The sequence below is a fragment of the Helianthus annuus genome, chromosome 15 (assembly GCF_002127325.2).
Source record: "Helianthus annuus cultivar XRQ/B chromosome 15, HanXRQr2.0-SUNRISE, whole genome shotgun sequence".
NCBI classification, from domain to species: Eukaryota; Viridiplantae; Streptophyta; class Magnoliopsida; order Asterales; family Asteraceae; genus Helianthus; species Helianthus annuus.
This window is the reverse complement of record NC_035447.2, coordinates 166608711-166632996: the sequence shown is the minus strand read 5'-3', so window position 1 is coordinate 166632996 and position 24286 is coordinate 166608711. Positions and strand designations below refer to the sequence as shown.

Genomic DNA, 24286 nt, shown 5'->3' with positions numbered 1-24286 from the left:
CCGAGCCGATAACGAGTAGCTTTCGAGCCTCTGGGATTGTTTACACCCCTAGAGCTCATGAAGGAAGAGTACTGCCCTCCCCACGAAGTCCAGAAACTAGAAAACGAGTTTTGGGAAATCAAGCAAGTTGAAGGTGACAACGCCGGCCTCACAGCCAGGTTCAAACAGCTTAGCATTATTTGCCAAAGCCAAGGCGACACTCCCGAAAAGGCCATCAAGAAGTACATCCGTGCTTTGCCTGAGTGTGTGGGCGATTTTGTTGAAGCTGCAAGACTGGCTACCATCGAAAAAACCTATCTCTTGGCCGCAGGAATCAATGACAAGCGGGTCTTGGCTGGATTCTTCTCCAAGGATTCCACCAAGAAGGCTAACCAAGCTACCACCCAATCACCCGACGACGCCGCACTGCCGCAAGACACCAACAAGACTAGCCGCAAGAGGAAGAGCTCGAGTTTTAATTGCTCAGCAACAGCACCACTGTCGCAACCCCCGACCCCTGCCCGGGAACGGGTGCCACGAGCCAGTCAGATGGTATCGGTGTTTATTAATTTGGCAGCGGAATACATCAGGACCGTAGTTAGGAAATATTTTTATTAGAGTTAAATACCAAACTTTATAATAATAATTGGGATAAAACCCAAGTTTCCATTACAATATATTTATCGGGATAACCCTAGTTTATTGAAAACAAAACTCCTTTTTAATTAGGTAACTTTTATAGCCACTTTTCCAAGCCTTCAGTGCTCTCCAGCTGGCTTCTATTGACTTTCACATTTTGTTACCTGAAACACGTTTTAAAAAGGTTTTATCAGCAAGAAATACTGGCCAGTGCATCCCAGTTTAACCAAAACAGTTTTACAACTTCATAGTATTGAGGGCATCCGCAATTACATTTGTTTATATCTACTCAATTACTCATTTAGTACTGTCAACACCTGATTTGTGGGTCATATTACTCATTGGCTAACTCTTTGTCCAATGGTAACGTCTTTCACATTTTGTATACAAAACCCCAACATACCGGCAGTAATTGTAGAATCACAAATACTCAATTACTGTTAAGTGTTTATTTCAAAATTTGAGGTTTTGGTAAAACATTTTGACTCATGAAGTAATTTACAAAAAGGTGGCAAAAAGCAAATGTACTCACATTGTTTACTTAGGTAAAACTAAAGTTTCCTGGTGAATCTCCTGGTTATAATCTATTAAAATTAAACAATACACATGTGTTAGTAAAATAACCCAAATCATATTAACCGTACAACTCGAGACAGAACTCCAATGACTGAGTCAGGCAGAGCCTTGACATGCATTACGGAGTCCTAGATCACGGGTGTAACACGAGACAGAACTCCAACGACTGAGTCAGGTAGAGCCTTGACATGCGTTACGAAGCCCTAGATCGATCGTGTAGGGTAACAAATAGGGTTCTAATACTTACAACGAGGCAGAGCTTCGCTTTATAGGGGTATTATATCCCGAGTATTTATACTAACAGAAAGTTTGAGAGAATATCAGAATTTTGAACGATGAACTAATGAGCCTCGACCTCCTATTTATAGGCCTGTTGAAGGCCGGCTCGCGGCCCGCGAGGGTCTCCTCTTGTTCTTTCGCGGTCCGCGACAAGGGTAGATTAGGCCCTAGCCTTGTCGAGTCAAAGGTGTAGGCTTGCAACGTAACCGGACACGTAGCGCAATGCCTTGTCCAGCAATCCAAGCCAGTCGCAGCCCGTGACACATGGGGCTAAGGGGGTCACGCCCCATGAGCGACTCCCAGATTTTGTTTTTCTTGATTTTTATAAATATTAAGGTATTTCGGGCTCGTTTCTCATATACGGGGTATATAAGGAACGTTTAGGGTCATGTTAAGGGTTCTAGGAGGGTTGTTACATCCTCCCCACCTTGTTTTAGATCTCGTCCTCGAGGTCTACTCGAATAGGTGTGGGTATTTCCTTTGCATTTCTGATTCGAGCTCCCAAGTGTATTCTGGTCCTCTCTTAGAATCCCATTTTACTTTGACCAAAACTAATCTCTTGTGTTTAAGATTCTTGATCTTTCTATCTTCAATCTGAATGGGTTTCTCTACAAATTTAAGTTTCTCATTTGCCTCTATGTCCTTAAGAGGTATCACTAATGATTCGTCTACTAAACACTTTTTGAGATTGCAAACATGAAACACATCATGTATTCTTGCCATTTCCTTTGGCAGTTGTAGCTGATAAGCTACAGGTCCTATTCTTCTAATAATCTCAAATGGTCCAACATACCTGGCGCTTAGCTTTCCTCTTTTAATGAATCTGACTACTCCTTCCCATGGAGTGACTTTTAACAATACCTTATCTCCTACTTGAAATTCTAAAGGTTTTCGTCTATTATCTGCATAACTCTTTTGACGATCTCGTGCTGCTTTTAGTCTTTCCTTGACTTGAATTATCTTATTCGTTGTTTCTTGCACTATCTCTGGTCCAGATAGTTGCTTTTCTCCAATTTCTGCCTAACAGACTGGAGTTCGGCACTTTCGTCCATAAAGTGCTTCAAACGGTGCAGCATTAATGCTAGTATGATAGCTGTTATTGTAGGAAAATTCTAGTAATGGTAAATGATCGTCTCAATTTCCTTCGAAATCAATTACATAGGCTCTAAGCATATCTTCCATTGTTTGTATTGTCCTTTCGCTTTATCCGTCCGTTTGTGGATGATAAGCTGCGCTTAGATTTAACTTGGTTCCCATTGCTTTTTGGAAATTTGTCCAAAAATGAGAAGTAAAACAGCTATCTCTATCAGATACAATAGATAAAGGAATTCCATGTAATGAAACTATTTCATTTACGTATAGCTTGGCTAACTGTTCCATACTGAAAGTTTCCTTCATTGGTAAGAAATGAGCAGATTTGGTCAATCTGTCAACAATCACCTAGATTGTATCATTACCTTTTCGTGTCTTGGGTAATTTGGTAACAAAGTCCATTGTTATCAATTCCCATTTCCATATTGGCATTTCTAATTGTTGCAATAACCCTGAGGGTTTCTGATGCTCAGCTTTAACATGTGAACAGGTTAGACATTTAGCAACATAGTTTGCTATATCCTTTTTCATTCCTATCCACCAAAAATTCTTTCTTAGATCTTGATACATCTTATCACTTCCGGGATGTATCGTTTACTTAGACTTATGGGCTTCTTCTAGAATTCGGTGGCGTAGGTTTCCTTGTTTAGGTATTCACATCCTTTTCTTATGGAACTTCCAAATTCCATCTCGTATATGGGGTATATAAGGAACGTTTTGGGTCATGTTAAGGGTTCTAGGAGGATTGTTATAACCACCCCAACCAGTTTTAAACCCTGAACCTCTCCGAGCAGTTCCAGTCCACCCAAGACGTGCCTACATTGGGACTCTTCCCCTGTGTCAGAAATGTACTTATCACCACCAGGCTGGAGCCAACTGCTGCTATTGCACCAATTGCAACTGTTTTGGTCACTTCACCAGCCACTGCCGCATAGGGCCGCGACACCAAGACACACCAACACTCCCAACACCGCCAACGCAACCTGCATTCCCAGTAGCCATCGCACCAGTAGCTACAACAGCCGCAGCACCCGCAGCGGAAGCTCAAACAGCAACCACAGCCCAAGCAAGAGTCTTCAACTTCAACACCAACCAGGCACAAAACGACGTAGTTAATGGTACGATTCTCGACACTGGTACCTATACCTTATAATTGTTCTATTAATCGATGTCGCTTCCATATGCAATGCCGACTCTCTCTCTCTCTCCCTCTCTTACTCTCTCTCTCTCTTCTGCTCTCCCTCAAGTCCTCATACCTTGTAACACCTCGTAAAAACGTGTTCAATTATGTGAAGACACGTGTCCAAAACCCTAATCATGTGAAAGATTGAGTTTGAAGGACTAAAGTTGTAAAATGATGAAATTATGTATGCGAAGGGACTAAAAGTGTCAACATGCCAAACTTGTGCCTCTAAATGACCACACACGAAGAATATATTCTTAAACGAGTAATTATTTGGATATAAGAAGCCGTTTGTGAAAATAATCGAAAGATTATAAACTACAGGGGTTAAACGCGTCAACATGTTAATTCTTAACTATGAGTGACCTTTTAACGAACCCGAGGCTTCGTAATGTTCAAATATACTCTCAAGAATAAGTGATATCAGTTTCACGTGGTTTCGAAATCGTTATGCAAGTTTTCAAGATTATAGGTTAAAAGTGTCAAAGTTCAGAAACTTATGATATCGGTGATCGTTTAACAAAACCGGGCCTAAAGGAGTTTGGTTATACTCCCGTGATCCTTTACAAACTAACTACAAGGGCCTTTTGTGCCTAAAAATGAAGTTAAATAAAGTTACAAAGGACCAGGGACGAAAACTGCCAAAGCTGAAACATTTTTAACTTGAAAACAAGGTCGTCGCGGGGCGCGTAAACCCCCTTTGAATCCTACGCGGCCCGCGAGAGATGCCCAGTTCAGCAAAATGTTGCCAGCTGCAGGTTTCTACCGTTCCACCGCCTCAAACACTTCGAAATCAATTCCAGGAGCTTGTTGACGGTTTTATAATACCACTAGGACACCTGGGATGATCCTAAACATCCCCATAACACCTGTGTTGATCCTAATTCATGACCTTCACCTATAAAAGGGCCTTCATGTTGCCTTATTTCATTGCACACTTCACTTGAATCTTCTCTACTCTCAACTCTGGAGGTTCCTGAACAAAAAGGGAGCTTGTTCTTGTAGAAAAGATTGCTAGGACCCTTTGTAAGTGTCTTAGCCCCTTTTTAGTTCAGTTTTATAATATAAAAACCGAAAAGTCAAAGTTATCGTAAATTAGCTTTGACTCTCGGTTTAAACCCAAATGGTCCAGCCACTGTTCGAAATGAATGTGGTTATGTGACCATAATTAGGTAGGTGATTAACCCTTCAAAGGGCCCCTCCTAATTATTTCGTTTGCTTAGTTAATCGTCGGGTCAAACTGTTTAGTTAAAAAGTCAAACTGGACAGAATTGTAAATAATAATTAAAACTAATAATACAGAGGTTATAAATTATATTTTAACACTCTAATAACTTAGTAATTATTATTAGAACATGTTTAAACAGGTTCAATCCGACAAGTCTGAGTTTAGGGTCGGTTCGCAACCGAAAGTCGCAAAAGCTTGACTTTTGCTTTGACTTTCAGTTCTGACCCGATTAAGCTCAATTCTTCTATGTTTTAAGCTTCCATTAGGACCACATTATGTTGTAGTATAACCCTCTGGATCTATATTACCTGGTCATTTATATTTTGAATTATATGCTAGTTTCCGTTAATATGCTTATAAATGCCCGTTATGCCCTTATGTCATATAAACGAGATTTTTGAAAATGTGAGAGGACAAAAAGCTTTATTACTGATATATATAAGTATGTCAAATAAATTTGACATCAGTTTCTGGTCTCAAACTAAAGTTATGCAAGATATCGTAGATTGAAACTTTTTATTAATTAAATTACGTTATCTTGCATAAGGCATGTTTAAATATGGATTTTGACCCAAAACGCATTACCTACTGTTAAGATATTATTGTTAGGGATTTTTGGAATTTTTGATCAGATTATAATCTGACCATAGCATGGAGTTCTTGTATAATTCGGTAAATAACGATAATACCCTTTTCATTCATAAAATGAGATTAACGTATGATTTGCATACCAAACCTTTTCCTACTGACATTATATATTAAATAAAATATTTTGAATATTTAAGACTGATCAAAATCTCATATTTCCATAAACATCTTAATTATCGTCAATTATCGACTTTTACGCTATTTAAGCGCATAGTATGGTTTAAAACCATAACTAAACACCTAAGACTTGTTATCTACTGATTTTATAAATAAATTTTAATATTATTACAGTAGGTATAAGTCATGAACTCAGACTTCCAAAAATGTCCTTAAAAGCCTATGTGAAATGACCAAAATACCCTTTCGGGGCATAATTTGGCCATAAATGGTATATCACACATATGTATGATATCTTATTGTTATAACAACATAAAATAAATATTTTTACTGATTACTAAAGACCCGAATATCAGTTTACTATAAAACCTCTTTTATAAATGTTAAAATGACCAAAATGCCCCTAGGGGACTTAAATTGGCTTTAAATACTTTTTGGGCATATATGTTAACATCCTACTGTTGTATTAACATATTCTAAGCATAATAATATATGAGACATGTATATAATTCATTTGGTTAACCGTTATGCATTTATGCGTTCGGTTCGGTTTATGTAGCTAGTTTACATAAATTAGCCGAAATGGGTTTAACCTTATCAATAAATCTTCAAAATCCAGAATGTGTTTAGTTTACCCATATTATACAAGTATCCAAACTTGTCGGGTCTCAATCACATTCTATTCCGGTCCCCGCTTAATCTAGCGTTTCGAACCGTAAAGTATCTTTCAAGCTAACCGGTCTAAGTCTTTGACTTAAATAAAGACCCGTTAGTATCCTAAAAGGTTAATAAACCTTCCATACAGATTGAGTAGCTTCGGTAGAAGGTATTTTCATAAGGCTTTAGGAAATATACGGCTGAGTTACATCCTTACACATCTGGCTCAGGTAAATACTTTAAACTTATTTTCCGTTATACGGGCTTGGGATACGGTATTATAATAATATCGCTTGGTCGGGTATGAAATCATTTAATCGGATTGTGATTAATAAATTTACATAACCCGTTTTAATCTGTTTTGTTTGATAACATAAACATTGGGGGTTAATACGACCGTGTCCTGGATATCCTCGGCTCATTTCATTGTAAATGGCCACGACCTATGCACAGGGTGTAGGCATACACCTGACAGATGCAAATGCTAAATAACCCACATGTTGGGGATAACTCCTTCGTGGGTTTTATAAGTGGTGAGTCGGTTAATCTTGACCGGCTTCCAAACCGACCCCATATGTATGACAAACATGTAAAATTGTATACAAGATTATCTTAAATAATTGTCCCAAGTTATAAATGGTTTGTGCTTTATGCACTTAAATCAATTTTCATAAATGTTTTCAAATGAGTCAGTTAATTGTATTTACCAGTGAAAACTGAAGTATTTTTCGAAAGACTGAGTGACAGGTACCTCTCGGAATTAGGCTAGAGCTACTAGGTGTCAAATAAGAGGATCTTGCAAATCCTTAGATGCCTGGAGTCTGTTATTTCAGTTTTTTGTATTTTGTTTTTAAGATCCGCCAATGGATCTCTATTACAACCAGTCTGTATATTCTTTTATTTGGACACTCGGACACTATGGTTTGTAATAGTATTTAAATACCAAGCCTTCCGCTGTGCTACTATATTGTGTGTATTGACTAAGATGATATCAATTACGTCACGATACTCCCCACCGGTAATATGTGGAAATATCGGGGTGTGACAGGTTGGTATCAGAGCCAACATTGAGTGAATTAAACACTAGCCTTTTGTGTTTAATCTCAATGACACAATAAGCACATTCCTTAGACTTCCGAGTCTAGGCAAATGACCTAGGATTATTCTTAATTTTCCTTTTGTCGTTTTTATTTTGTTTTACTTGTTCTGACAGGTTTATTAATTAAAATGCCGCCGAGAATTAGAGGCCATGGAGGAAAAGGAAAAGGTCCTATGAGGGGAGGACCATCTGGACAAGTTGGACCCTCACACCGACGCACACCTTCGGCGTCATTTAGTACCTCTGATTCGAATGATGATTGGAGGCAATCCTTACAACCGGCGAGGCGATCCATCTCGCTAAGAACATCACCATCATATCACCCTTCTTTTGGGCCGCCTATTCAAGACGAGCCCCAACATTCTCACAATTCCCAACATTCTCACCATTCTCACCACTCACATCATTCATACCACTCTCTACACTCTCATTCTTTCCACCATTCTGGTTCTCTTGATCCTTATTCTCCGGGTCAATTTAACCCCGACGATTATATTAATGAACCACAAGGTTACAACCCATTAGGACCCGAGGACCATTTCTCCCAAGATATGGAAATGGATGATGACCCCTACCCAAAGATGCCACCAACTGAAACACTAACTCATCCCATCAGCATCTCCAGCGGTTCTCCTTATGAAGGATCGCCATATCAAGGCCCCGACTCGTGGGCCGAAAGGTGGAACACGTACCAATGGGAAGTCACCCCTTCTTTTCATAATTCTCCACCACAACCTCCATTGGAGGAACCGTATCTTCAGGCGGTTACTCCACCACCTTTGCCCGTTGAGGAACCACCTCAACAACCACCACAACCACCTCCTGAGCCACCAAGGCGAATGAGGAATGCACGGATGTCCGTGCGAGGGGGACCAAGATTTAGTTCCCCACAAGCTTCGAGTACTTACCCTCCTATTCCTGAAGATCCACAAATGGGTGGACCTTCTCATGCGGTGCCGGAAGATGATCCCCCGCCAGTTACTTTTGCACCACCGCCACCGCCAGTGGGTTATGAAAACCCAATACCAACTTACCCAGCTTCTTCTGGGTATAACCCACTTGAATATCCAAATCCTACAGGGTAAAAAGCGGAGGAACGCGATAAGAAACATAACAAATTTCTTAAAGGCCTCGCAAACTTCATAAAGGGTAAACAGAAGTAGAAGTTATTTTATTTTATTTGTATTGTAATTTCAATCAAGTCCCTGCGTGGACATTTCATTTTATGTACTTAGTCCCTGCATGGACTTATTTTCTTTTCTGTAGTCCCTACGTGGACAGTTTGTTTATTTCAAGACCCGTTTAGGGCATTTCTTGTAATAGTCTAGTATTTTAATGAAATTTCTTTTGAGATTTTTATATGTACTTTATTACATCATCATGCAAATATCATTTCAATTTTTAAATTGATCTGCCAAAGAAATTTCAAAAAAAGTTCTTAAAGGTATAACCTAGCCAAAATATTAATGGGCTGTGATGGTACAACCTTTTTAAGACAATAAATCTCTGTTAACATCTGAAAACATGTTAACATTCCTGGCTGTGTGACTTGAGAGACCACACTAGCTTCCAAAAGTACTTGGATTCTTCCAAGCCACACTCATGGCCAATATGATTAACGTGAATCATGGCCTATTAAACATCAATATGATGTATACATCAAAACATCCATTTGAGGTGTATTCCTAAGGGCAAAGGTGTATTCATGACAATGATAGTTTTATTTTATAAGCTTCTTGTCTGAAAGGCGATGAACTATGTTTGACCCTTAAAGATCACTGATCCAAGAGATCATTGATTATGTTTTAAATTGTCCTTGTGACAAGGCCTTTTGTGTCATTTAAATGTCCTTAGAGACGAGCCATGTGCTGTATGAAAATGTCTCTATGACATCGACAGTGTTGGGATTGAACCCTACCAGAGGAACAGATAATGTAAAGCCAAAACCTGGTCACAACAGTGGATTCACAATAAGCAGATGTTTACACTAAGCTCTCCCCTTGACAGTGGTTATCTATCTGCTGTTACACTCTAAACACTGCTCAGAAGAACAACTGATGAACCAAACACTGATGGAACAACTAAAGACTGCTGAAGACTAACACTGAGCTCTATCTACTGCTGTCTCTTAAATACTGCTGAAGATCCAAGCACTGCTCATTCAAAGACTGATCACATTTTGAAGAAAGCACTGATGGTCAAGTAATCAGTGCTTAGGCTACAACAGTGGAACGTGAACAGTGTTAGACTTGTATTGTATTATCTATCAGTTGTTAGACATCAGTAGTTTTGTATAGATCAGTGTCTACAGGTTGTTAGGCTGTTAGAAGTCACTATCATGGTGACGTCAGCTGAAGTGCATCAGTAGTTTGGTTTGCCTATAAATATAACAGTACTCGTCTTGAGTGAGTTCTTCTCCTCAATTCAATCCTTTCATCTTGTGCAACCAACTCTGGAGTATCAGGCTGAGGGGGAGTTTAGTATGTAAGCTTGCATTATAACCTTTTGATTTTCATTGTAATCATTCGACTCAAGGTGAAACAAGTGTTTAAACATACTATTCTCTTCTATGTTTGTGTTTACAAAGTTTGTATTCATTTCCACTGGACTTTACATCATTTCATATACTCTGAATGTTCAATTCATACAAACGAGCACAATCATGAGAGCCTCGGATCCTAACAATTGGTATCAGAGTCTGGACAGTCAAATTCGATCTAACAATCAATTTGACATAACAGTTCAGCTCACAATTCATTGATACTAAGGTTGGTTGTATTCAGTTGAAAAACAGAGTAACAAGTGAATCATGATCAAAATGGTTATTCAGAAACTCTGTAAAACAACCAAGATGTCATATGACATACAAATTTCACGCAACAAGTGATATTATGCACAAGTCACTCATAGTTTTCAGATCTGAAAAATATCTGTTAAATTATGGGATTGTTTGATATTTTCAAAATTGATTTCAGTTGTTGTTTTGATATTTGTGATGTTCTCACTAAAATGCTAAAGTATAAACCTCAAATTAACAAAAGCCTATGTTCTTAAAACAGTAGTGCTTTTGTTAACATAAAAGAGGGAAATTAAAACTTTAGTCATTCAGATCTTATGTGTTGAAAACAGGTTGAGTTCCTCAAAAGGGCAAAATCAACTATGTTAAAATACATTAAGAAAATTAGGAGTCAAAAATGTCCAGATCATAGGTAATGAGGAGGTTGGCATAAGCATATGCAGAAATGACCAAATTTCTCAAAACATTACTGCAAAATGATTCTGGAACAAGTATTCCTTCAATAAATACCCCTCAGTAAGTATTTCAATACTTATGATTGGGAAGGGTAAAAAGGGAAGAAGAAAATTCACAAAAACTCAGAAGTGTGTTTATCTCAAAACTTTTCAAGTCAAAAGAAAAGAAGTTTAAACATAAAACACCTATGAGTCATAGTTTAGAGTAATAATGATCATTAAGCAACTATGTGTATCCATTTGCTCAGGAAAAGGTTTTGATCCCGGGGAATGAACTCCAAAGAGGACTAGACAAACTTTTCCATCCATGTGTCCTCATGTTTGCAATCAACTGACCATTTTGTTAAACTTAAGAATGATATGATTTCGTACCATATTGAAAATATACCAGATCCTCTTTGATACCGTTGTCAGAAAATCCTTTAATCTTTTTTCTTCAAAGGATTTTCTCAAATAATGGTTTTTGAACTTTTGCTCGTTTTTGTTGGCAATAGTTTTTGTTACCTGTCAGGATATAATACCTTATTTTTGTTGGTATTATTGTCCTCATAAATGGGTCTAGAGGAAAGGGTACATATGTCAAGGTCATGTCATTTTCAGGGTCGTTTTAAACATCAAAGGTTGATTGCTAAACAGTGCTTAAATTACTGAGGTATTAATGTTTTAATTTGAATATTAAACGATAATGAGATGCCTTAGTAAAAAGTTTTCATCATCTGGGGTACTTAACCACTGTTCTTCAAAATTGACATGTGGCAAAACCTTGAATGAAAAATTTTCAAAACAGTTGCTGAAATATTTGTTCTTCAAATCTGTATCATTTACTCTAATCACTGTTTTGCTCAAACATCTGATCACTAAATACTGTCCACTGCTAAAAGTCAACCACTGATTCCTCATTTTGTAAGACAAGCACTGATACTCAAAATCAGTGTCTTATCCACTGATAGTAAAAATCTTCCAGTGTCTTCACTTTATTACCGTTGTAACCACTGATGCTTGATTCATCAGTGGCTCTTAAAACAACTGTTCTCCACCCTTCATCCATTTCATCAGTGTTTGACACGCGGTCAGTTTTTAGCCTTCAGATCAAAATAACCGCTGCCACATCAGCGATCACTTTTTCCCTAAATAAAACCCTGCCCTAAACCCCCAAACAGGGTTTTACACTGTCGAATTGAATTCCAAAGTTCTCTTCTCATAGCAGTTTCCAACCCTTCTTCTCAAAACATTCTCTGATTCTTCTTCATCAAAATGACGAAGTCAAAATCAAAATCAAAATCTAAACCAAAATCACCATCATCTTCAAAAGAGGTCGCTCAAACGACCGAAGAAACCATTGAAATCCCATACAAGTCACCTCATAACTACGTAGGTCTCCTCACAAAACCTACCGATAACCACACTTTCAACTCCATCATTGATACACTATCTGCATCAAAGTATAAAACTTTGGTGACAGTAGATGCTCCCATTTACTTGCAAACCCAGAATGAGTTTTGGAAAAATGCAAATCTTGAAAAACAAGACGGAAAAGTAGTAGCCATTAACTCATCGATACAGGGTAAAGCAATTCAAATTACCTCAAAATCAATCTCAGAGGTCTTCAAACTCGATGATCTGAAAGGTAAGACTTCTTTTGATAAAACCGAGTTAAAAGCTGATTTTCTGAAAAGAGGGTATGCAGAACAATCAAAGGTAGATACCTTACAAAAAGGTTATTTTCCATCTGCACCCAGATTTTTATTCCACACACTTTTAAGTTGTGTTTCTAATAAAACAACAGCGTCTAATGAAATACCATTGAAGATTCAGTGCCTGGGATATGCTATTCTAAACAATAAAGATTACAACTATTCCCAGGAGATCTTCAATGACATGGTAAAGAATGTTGACAGCAAATCATTTCTTCTTTTTCCAAGATTTCTGAGCTATTACTTTAAACAAAAATTTGAAAAAGAGGATGAAAATTTGCCCAAACAAGGTGTCCATTTTCAAATAAAAGGTTTAACAATTGAAACATTTTCAAGAATGATGGCACCAATAAAATTAAAAGCAAAAGAGCCTGAGCAGATTTTAGAAACTGCCACTAATCCTCAGGCAACTTCTGCTGAGCCCACTGCTCCAGGTGATCAAAGCAGCACACCCACTGCTTTGAAACCCACACCTGCCACCAAAAAGATAAAAAGAAAAACTTCCAGAAAACCCACCATACCCAAAACAAAGGCATCTCTGGAAGGTGAGATCCCAGAGACAATGCCAGTGACAGCACAAAAGTCACAAACAACCACTGCTGCTACTTCCTCACAGCAGTTGGAAGAAAGATCTCAACCCCAGCCTCAAACTCCTCCTGCATTCTCACAAAAGGATCAGGTTGTAACCACAGGGACACCAAATTGTGAAGCTCTGGATCCACTCGGATCTATCTTCCACAGTCCTGATCCCAAGGACATGTCTCTTTCAACACCCATACCCTCACCAATCATAATGCCACAATCAATAATACCCCTGTTGCATGCAGTTGATATTGCACAAACACAAACCAGTTCCTCTCTATCACCCATTACTGAGAGTATACCTCCACAAGTGACTGGGTCTGATGCTTATACCTCTGCTATCCCAGCAACAGCTGAGGAGGTTACACCCCCTGAGTTACAAGTAACTCTCGGTGGTAGTTCAAGTGGAGCAGCAACTACAACTGATGGATCAACAGATCGTCAGTTGGACAGTTGTTACATTAATAAGACTCCCTTGAAGGCAATTTCTTCCATGGCAACATCGGTAACCACCAGTGAGTTGATTCTAACCACCGGTACCATCAAAGGTTTATCGAGTGCTGAAGAAAGAAGTCCCCATTACCAAGAACAAGGGGCATCAATGGATGATTTTTGGGATTCAGTTCCTAAGTCACACATTGGTACAACCACCACTGGTGGGGATTCAGATGATCCTACAAATGTAGGTGATGATTCAAAATATCAGGAATTGACGAAAAGAGTTGAAAAACTTGAAGATTCAGTTGCTGAAATTAAAGACATGGTGCAAGAAATTTTAAAAGCATAAAAAGCACAAGCTACTGCTGTTCCTGCTCAAGCACCTGCACAACATGCATTTGCTGCAAATGAGCTTTGGAATATTTTTCAACCCATGCTTGAAAAACAGCAACACATGGCTGATCAAAAGCATGCTATTCAAATACAAATGCTGACCAACATGGTGGAATCTAGGTTTAAAGACACTCAAGCAGATATCAAGGCTATAAAGGCCAGCATACAAAAGACTGCTCATAGTGAAAAAGTTCCATCCTCCATCCTCTTCATGGATACACCCCTTGCAGATAATCCCAAAAAGGGGGAGAAAATCAAGTTGAGGAAGAAAGGAATAGAAGATGGGCTGTATATTGAACCAGAAGAAGAAAAACAGTCATCTCAAACCACAAAATCCAAAACTTCAATTCAAACAGCTGATACATTAGTAGTTACAAAAACTGCTGTCAGTAGCCAAACAGCTGCCATATCATCAACACACACACCTCCAACACACACCACTCCATCACACACCATCACAACCACTGTTTCACCACCATCATCATCTACAATCACATCACCACCACTGCCTCCTGCCATAAAGCAGAAGACAGCAGTTGTTACAACATCTGCTGTAATGACAACAGTGATTGAAACACCAGTTGTTTCAACCACTGTCAGTCAATCACAATCACAAACCACTGCTATCCAATCTCAAACCACTGATCCTCCCAAAACATCATCAGCCTCCCCTACATTAAAAAGGAGAAGGGTTTTCATTCCTGATGATGAGTCACCACCACCATCACCACCTTCAAATACTATCTCACATCTTCCATCCCCTGCTCAAATGCGGAAGACATCTGCTGACATATCAGCAGTTGTAATGACAACAGCGGTTGAAACACCATTTGTTTCAACCTCTGTTAGTCAAACATCCACCACTGATCTCATCATTCCAACACCACAACCTCCAAAGTCTCACAAAAGAAAAAGAGAAACAACACAGGCTACTGATGAAAAGTATGATCCTGTTGCTGCTAAATATCCATTGGAATTAGAAGCTGTGAAAAATGAGATGAAAACAGTTTTACACTGAAGATGATCCTACAAAAAGGAAATTTTCTTCTCTCATAGGTTTCATAATTCTAGAAAACATGGATGAATATCTCGAAATGAAAGCAAGACAAGCAAGGATAAGAGCCAAAGTTAAGTGCAAGGATCAAGGTGATGAAGCCATTTTGGAAAGAAGGGAATTCCTGCTCAACAAAGTCAAACAAATGGAAGAATATGCAAGTGATCTGAACAAAGAAGTATCAAGTTTATTCCCTGAAGAACAACGGAATGAATTGAGAAAAGAATATCTTGCATACATAATGAACGAAAAGTTCTATCCTGCTGAAGAAACAAAATTCAAAGACTGGCCAATCATTGCACTAAAGCATGAGGCTAAAAGAATTGAAAAGATTAAACTTGATCCACGGAAGAAAAAGACAGCTCCAAATTGGAACAAATACAACACATTCATAGCTGATCTTATTTCCGAGCATAAAAGAAAGAAGCAGGAGTTGGTGGATGGAAAGGTGGATACTGCGGATGCCATAGCAAAATGGTCAAAGCAGCAAACGGATGAAGCTTATGAAAGGCTTGAGAAGCAAAGGTTGAAAGTCTCTGACACTCCTAAAAAGTCTAACTACAAAAAGCTACAGGAGCAAGTCAAGACCTTTGAAACACAGATCAGCACAGCAGAAGCCTTTGTCACAGAGTTAAGAAAAGAAAGGAAGAAAATGCTGTCTGCTGGAGTAGAAGAGAACAAAGAAGCTGATCAGATTGAAGAAGCTATCAAGAAAATAGCTTCAGACAAAGAAAGATTAGCAAAACTACAAAACCTTGCCAAAAGGGTCAAAGTAGTAAGTCAAAAGTCATCAGCAGATGTCACAAACAGTGAGCTGTATGACAAAGAAGTTGAAGCAGATCTAGCTGCAGCTAATGAGATTATTGAAAAAGCATTCACACGAGTGTCTGAAGCTCATGATACTGCTCTACACTTCTTCTCTAGGCCAAACACTTTAAGTTCATCTGTCAATAAACCTCTCCCAAGAAACCCATTTGGTTTTAAAATACTAAAGTGGCTCTCAGATCAAAAGACCCACGTATTGACTCTGATCAGAACCAATGGAGAAGTGAGGCATATATCAAGGAATCAAGCACTAGGCCTAAGTGTTGAAGATCTACAAGATCTCCTTGAGCTTACACTGTGCAGGGATGAGGCTGATTTAAGTTCCAAAGAGTTTGAAGAAGATTTTAAAAGAAAAGCAAAGGAACTTCTGATGAAGAATAAAGATCCAGAATAATGACAGGTTTTGGCATTATCTGTTCCAGGGGGAGATTGTTGGGATTGAACCCTACCAGAGGAACAGATAATGTAAAGCCAAAACCTGGTCACAACAGTGGATTCACAATAAGCAGATGTTTACACTAAGCTCTCCCCTTGACAATGGTTATCTATCTGCTGTTACACTCTAAACACTGCTCAGAAGAACAACTGATGAACCAAACACTGATGGAACAACTAAAGACTGCTGAAGACTAACACTGAGCTCTATCTACTGCTGTCTCTTAAATACTGCTGAAGATCCAAGCACTGCTCATTCAAAGACTGATCACCTTTTGAAGAAAGCACTGATGGTCAAGTAATCAGTGCTTAGGCTACAACAGTGGAACGTGAACAGTGTTAGACTTGTTTTGTATTGTATTATCTATCAGTTGTTAGACATCAGTAGTTTTGTATAGATCAGTGTCTACAGGTTGTTAGGCTGTTAGAAGTCACTATCATGGTGACGTCAGCTGAAGTGCATCAGTAGTTTGGTTTGCCTATAAATATAACAGTACTCTGTACTGTTACATTTGATTCGTCTTGAGTGAGTTCTTCTCCTCAATTCAATCCTTTCATCTTGTGCAACCAATTCTGGAGTATCAGGCTGAGGGGGAGTTTAGTCTGTAAGCTTGCATTATAACCTTTTGATTTTCATTGTAATCATTCGACTCAAGGTGAAATAAGTGTTTAAACGTACTATTCTCTTCTATGTTTGTGTTTACAAAGTTTGTATTCATTTTCGCTGCACTTTACATCATTTCATATACTCTGAATGTTCAATTCATACAAAGAGCACAATCATGAGAGCCTTGGATCCTAACAGACAGTTGTGACTTATGTCCCCTGTCTAATAAATATAAAGGATTATATCCTATTGATTGCCAATAATGGTTCATTTGAAGCCTAGGAAAATCATGATCAAATAGATTCTTACTTGTTATCTAAAATGGTCTATATGGTTTATTAATACCATGACCATCTAATTATCAATGCGGTGATTCATTATATAATCTAAATAAATCATTATTGTTTGATTTTAGTACTCAAATCAAGGCTGGCTCTGACGAAGCAAACAATCATCCTGTGGAAGGAAACAATAATACCAGGATAAATGTCACTGGTGCTGAATTACAAGCGATCATAAACACAGCAGTTGCTCAAGCTGTGGATAATATGTTTAAGGAGCCGAGTAATGTTCGGTCCAAAACTCATACAAAATCCCTATCACATTCGCATACACTGAAGAAGGATGAGTCTCGACACTCATCCAATCAGAAAAGTGAGCCACAGAGGCAGATTGTCTTCGATCAGACTCCCAGGTACAACAAAGGTTGTACCTATAAATATTTCATCTCTTGTAAACCAAGAGATTTCACGGGTGAAAAGGGAGCTATCGACTATATGAAGTGGTTGGATGAAAGGGAAACGGTGATTGATATCAATGGGTGTGCTAAGGAGGACATAGTTAAGTTTATATCTCAGTCCTTCAAGGGTGACTCCCTAACATGGTGGAAAGCCTTGGTACAATCTACCGGAAAGGTTCCTTTGTATAACCTTTCCTGGAATCAATTTGTTGAACTTGTGAAGGACACCTATTATCCGCAGCATGAAGTCGAAAGGGTGGAGACTGACTTCCTCACTCTGGTGATGAAAGATTTGGATTGCAAGTCTTATGTGACCAGTTTTAACTCGATGTCTAGACTCGTTCCATATCTGGTCACCCCTAAACCCAAACGCATTGCGCGTTTTATAGGTGGTTTAGCCCCTAAGGTTAAAGGAAATGTCAAGGCTTCTAAGCCTGCTACATATAGATCGGCTGTAGATCTATCCTTATCACTTAGTCTTGATATTGTGAGGAGTAGGTCAAAGAAAGCCACTGAAGAAGGGAAGAGGAAGAGGGAGGATGACCAGTCCCACCAATCGAATAAAAAGAAGAAAGGGAACTCTGGTTCCAAGAAAGGGCAGTCGGGTGACAAGCTCAGGTGTAAAACTTGTAACAAGAGGCACTTTAGAAAGTGCAATCAGGATCCACAAGCTAAACCTTGTGGAATTTTCAAGAAGAAAGGGCACAAGACTATGGAGTGCCGAAACATCAAGGATGCAACCTGCTATGCTAAGAAGCCTGATGAGGCAAAGAAAACCAATGCAAGGATCTTTCAGATGAATGCCAGGGAGGTGGTGAATGACGAGAACGTTATAACAGGTACCTTCCTTATTAATGATATTTATGCTAGAGTTTTATTTGATTCAGGTGCTGATAAGTCGTTTGTAGACCATAAGTTTAGTAAGTTACTGAATCTGCCTATTAAAACTCTAGACATAAAATATGAGGTAGAGCTTGTCGATGGTACATTAGAAACAGCTTCAACTCTTCTTGATGGATGCTTTATATCCATTAAGAATCATTCTATCCCGCCATCCCTCTTGCCAATGAAATTGGCTGGGTTTGATGTAGTTTTAGGCATGGATTGGTTATCGCATAACCAAGCCCAAATAGCCTGCGATAAGAAGCTAGTTAACATCAAAACCCCATCTGGTGAATCAGTCACCATTCAAGGAGATACACATTATGGTTTGCCCGATAATGTGTCTATACTCAAGGCATCGAAGTGTCTGAAGAGCGGATGTGTCATCTACATGGCACAAGTGTCTGTTGATGAACCAAAACCTAAGATTGAAGACATTCCAATCATTTCTGAGTATCCTGATGTCTTTCCTGATGAACTACCTGGATTACCTCCTGAGTGGCAAGTTGAATTTAGGATAGACATTCTGCCAGGATCTGCACCAATTGCACGAGCTCCTTACCGTTTAGCGCCTACAGAAATGAAAGAGCTCAGGACCCAATTGGATGATTTATTGGAAAAGGGTTTCATACAACCCAACTCTTCGCCTTGGGGAGCTCAAATATTGTTTGTGAAGAAGAAGGATGGATCAATGCATTTATGCATTGATTATCGAGAGTTAAATAAGGCAAGGATCAAGAATCGTTATCCTTTGCCTAGGATCGACGACTTATTCAACCAACTCCAAGGGGCAAGCTTCTTCTCGAAGATCGATTTGAGATCAGGGTATCATCAACTTAAAGTTAGAACTGAAGATGTACCTAAGACAGCGTTCAGAACGAGGTATGGACACTACGAATTCTTAGTGATGCCTTTCAGGCTCACTAATGCACCTGTAGCATTCATGGATCTCATGAATAGAGTCTGTAAGCCATACCTAGATAAGTTGTCATTGTCTTTATAGATGACATACTTATCTATTCTCGTAGTCAAGTTGATCATGAGAAATACCTTCGATATATCTTAAGATTGCTACGACAGGAGAAGCTGTATGCTAAATTCTCCAAGTGTGAGTTCTGGCTTCGTGAAGTCCAATTTCTTGGACATGTTGTGAGTGAGCGTGGTATCCAAGTAGATCCCGCCAAAATAGAAGTAATCATGAACTGGGAGGCACCTAAGACACCTACAGAGATACGCAACTTTCTGGGATTAGCTGGTTATTATAGAAGATTCATTGAGAACTTCTCGAGGATAGCTGCACCATTGACTACTCTGACCCGCAAGAACGTGAATTTTGATTGGGGTCCTAAGCAACAAGAATCTTTTGAGATTCTTAAGCAGAAATTGAGCAATGCTCCGGTGTTGACATTGCCCGAAGGAATTGAAGAGTTTGTCGTGTACTGTGATGCTTCACACACCGGTATGGGTTGTGTACTTATGCAGAGAGGCAAGGTGATTGCCTATGCATCACGGCAACTAAAGGTGCACGAAAAGAATTACACCACCCACGATTTGGAGTTGGGTGCTGTTGTATTTACACTAAAGTTGTGGAGATATTACTTATATGGAACTAAATGTGTGATATATTCAGATCACAAAAGTCTCCAACACTTATTCAATCAAAAGGATCGATCTTAATATGAGGCAACACCGTTGGATAGAGACTCTAAATGATTATGATTGCGAAATTCGCTACCATCCTAGCAAAGCGAATGTAGTCGCTGATGCTCTAAGCCGAAAGGAAAGAGTCAAACCTATAAGGATTAATGCCAAGAGCATTGAACTGAAAAACAACTTGAATGAAAGGCTGTTAGCTGCTCAAAAGGAAGCTATATTGGAAGTTAACTTTCCAAATGAAAAGTTAGGTGTAACAGCTGATTAGTTGTTACCTAGTAAGGATGGAATCCTTAGACTTAATGGAAGAATCTGGGTTCCTATCCATGGAGGACTTACAGATGTAATCCTCCAGGAAGCTCACAATTCCAAATACTCAGTTCACCCTGGAGGTGACAAAATGTATCAAGATTTGAAAGCCAACTATGGGTGGATAGGTTTGAAGAAATCTGTTGCCACACATGTAGCCAAATGCCTGACATGCGCTCAGATAAAAGCTGAACATCAAAAGCCGTCAGGTTTACTACAACAGCCAGAGCTTCCCACATGGAAGTGGGAGATGGTAACCATGGATTTTATAACCAAGTTACCTAAAACAAGGCATGGAAATGATACTATATGGGTCATAATTGACAGACTGACTAAGTCAACACATTTCTTACGCATAAAGGAGACTCATAGCTCTGACAAACTAGCTTAGTTGTATGTGGATGAGATAGTGTCTCTCCACAGAGTGCCAGTATCTATTATATCTGATAGAGATACTAGATACACCTCTCACTTTTGGAAAAGTTTCCACCAATCATTAGGCACTCGTTTGAATTTCAGTACTGCTTACCATCCTCAAACGGATGGACAAAGTGAGCGTACAATTCAAACCTTGGAAGACATGCTTCATGCATGCGTCATTGATTTGGGTGGTAGCTGGGATGACCACCTACCGTTGATCGAGTTCTCCTATAATAATAGTTACCATACTAGCATTCAGGTTGCGCCTTTTGAGGCATTGTATGGGAGGAAATGCAGAACGCCTGTTTGTTGGGCAGAAGTAGGAGAAGCTCAGTTATCAGGACCTGATATAGTCCTTGAAACAACGGACAAGATTGTCCAAATTCGTGATCGCCTAAAAGCTGCCAGGGATAGGCAGAAAAGCTATGCTGATAAGAGGCGGAAACCTCTAAAGTTTGAAGTGGGTGACAAAGTTTTACTGAAAGTATCACCCTGGAAAGGAGTGATGCGTTTTGATAAAAAGGGCAAGCTAAGTCCAAGGTATATTGGACCATTCGAGATTATCGAATGTGTCGGCAGTGTAGCTTATAAGCTAAACTTGCCTGAGGAGCTTAGTGGAATTCACAATGTGTTCCACATCTGTAATCTAAAGAAATGTCTAGCTGATGAATCGCTAGCAATGTCGCATAAAGACGTACAGATTGGTGAAAGCCTGAGGTTTGTTGAAAGACCTATATCGATCGAGGATCGACAGGTTAAAAAGCTCCGAAGGAAGCACGTGCCTATAGTGAAGGTTAAATGGGATGCCCGTAGAGGCCCAGAATATACGTGGGAGGTTGAGTCCACTATGCGACAAAAGTACCCTCATTTGTTTCAGTAAATCTCGGGGTCAAGATTTCTTTTAAGGGGGTGAGGATGTAACACCTCGTAAAAACGTGATCAATTATGTGAAGACACGTGTCTAAAACCCTAATCATGTGAAAGATTGAGTTTGAAGGACTAAAGTTGTAAAACGATGAAATTATGTATGCGAAGGGACTAAAAGTGGCAACATGCCAAACTTGTGCCTCTGAATGACCACACACGAAGAATATATTCTTAAACGAGTAATTATTTGGATATAAGAAGCCGTTTGTGAAAATAATCGAAAGATTATAAACTACAGGGGTTAAACGTGTCAGCATGTTAATTCTTACCTCTGAGTAACCTTTTAACGAACCCGGGGCTTTGTAATGTTCAAATATACTCTCAAGAATAAGTGATATCAGTTTCACGTGGTTTCGAAATCGTTATGCAAGTTTTCAAGATTATGGGTTAAAAGTGTCAAAGTTCAGAAACTTGTGATATCGATGATCGTTTAACAAAACCGGGCCTAACGGAGTTTGGTTATACTCCCATGATCCTTTACAAACTAACTTCAAGGGCCTTATATGCCTAAAACTGAAGTTAAATAAAGTTACAAAGGACCAGGGACTAAAACTGCCAAAGCTGAAACATTTTTAACCTGAAAACAAGGTCGTCGCGGGGCGCGTAAACCCCCTTTGAATCCTACGCGGCCCGCGAGAGATACCCAGTTCAGCAAAATGTTGCCAGCTGCAGGTTTCTGCTGTTCCACCGCCTCAAACACTTCCAAATCGATTCCAGGAGCTTGTTGGCGGTTTTATAATACCACTAGGACACCTGGGATGATCCTAAACATCCCCATAACACCTGTGTTGATCTTAATTCATGGCCTTCACCTATAAAAGGTCCTTCATGTTGCCTTGTTTCATTGCACACTTCACTTGAATCTTCTCTACTCTCAACTCTGGAGGTTCCTGATCAAAAAGGGAGCTTGTTCTTGTAGAAAAGATTGTTAGGACCCTTTGTATGTGTCTTAACCCCTCTTTAGTTCAGTTTTACAATATAAAAACCGAAAAGTCAAAGTTATCGAAAATTAGCTTTGACTCTCGGTTTTAACCCAAATGGTCCAGCCACTGTTCGAAATGAATGTGGTTATGTGACCATTATTAGGTAGGTGATTAACCCTTCAAAGCGCACCTCCTAATTATTTCGTTTGCTTAGTTAATTGTCGGGTCAAACTATTTAGTTAAAAAGTCAAACTTGACAGAATTGTAAATAATAATTAAAACTAATAATACAGAGGTTATAAAGCTTGACTTTTGCTTTGACTTTCAGTTCTGACCCGATTAAGCTTAATTCTTCTATGTTTTAAGCTTCCATTAGGACCACATTATGTTGTAGTATAACCCTCTGGAGTTATATTACCTGGTCATTTATATTTTGAATTATATGTTAGTTTCCGTTAATATGCTTATAAATGTCCGTTATGCCCTTATGTCATATAAACGAGATTTTTGAAAATGTGGGAGGACAAAAAGCTTTATTACTGATATATATAAGTATGTCAAATAAATTTGACATCAGTTTCTGGTCTTAAACTAAAGTTATGCAAGATATCGTAAATTAAAACTTTTTATTAATTAAATTACGCTATCTTGCATAAGGCATGTTTAAATATGGATTTTGACCAAAAACTCATTACCTACTGTTAAGATATTATTTTAAGGGATTTTTTGGAATTTTTGATCAAATTATAATCTGACCATATCATGGAGTTCTTGTATAATTTGGTAAATGACGATAATACCCTTTTCATTCATAAAATGAGATTAACATATGATTTGCATACCAAACCTTTTCCTACTGACATTATATATTAAATAAAATATTTTGAACATTTAAGACTGATCAAAATCTCAGATTTCCATAAACATCTTAATTATCGTCAATTATCGACTTTTACGCTATTTAAGCGCATAGTATGGTTTAAAACCATAACTAAACACCTAAGACTTGTTACCTACTGATTTTATAAATAAATTTTAATATTATTACAGTAGGTATAAGTCATGAACTCAGACTTCCAAAAATGTCCTTAAAAGCATATGTGAAATGACCAAAATACCCTTTCGGGGCATAATTTGGCCATAAATGGTATATCACATATGTGTATGATATCTTACTGTTATAACAATATAAAATAAATATTTTTACTGATTACTAAAGACCAGAATATCAGTTTACTATAAAACCTCTTTTATAAATGTTAATGCCCCTGTGGGACTTAAATTGGTTTTAAGTACTTTTTGGGCATATATGTTAACATCCTACTGATGTATTAACATATTCTAAGCATAATAACATATGAGACCTGTATATAATTCATTTGGTTAACCGTTATGCATTTATGCGTTCGATTCGGTTTATGTAGCTAGTTTACATAAATTAGCCGAAATGGGTTTAACCTTATCAATAGTTCATCACAATCACAATCATTAACTATTGAAAAACACCCATCATCAGACATATTATTCAAAAGTTCATCACAAGCATCAACAGTTTGGCCCAAAACATCAGGCCCACTAGACGACACATAACTATGAAACGAGTTAAGAAAAGCTTGTCCAAAAACACAACCAGAATCAGTATCATTAACTGAAGTT

General features: G+C 38.5%; 1 protein-coding gene across 1 annotated transcript; it reads left to right on the top strand.

Moving 5' to 3' along the window:
* Window positions 1-57: 57 nt before the first annotated feature.
* LOC110914387 (extensin-like) lies at window positions 58-8582 on the top strand. The gene is made up of 2 exons (XM_035984506.1): window positions 58-451; window positions 7612-8582. Exons 1-2 carry the CDS (start codon window positions 58-60, stop codon window positions 8580-8582), a joined length of 1365 nt encoding a protein of 454 aa, XP_035840399.1.
* The last annotated feature ends 15704 nt before the right edge of the window (window positions 8583-24286 follow it).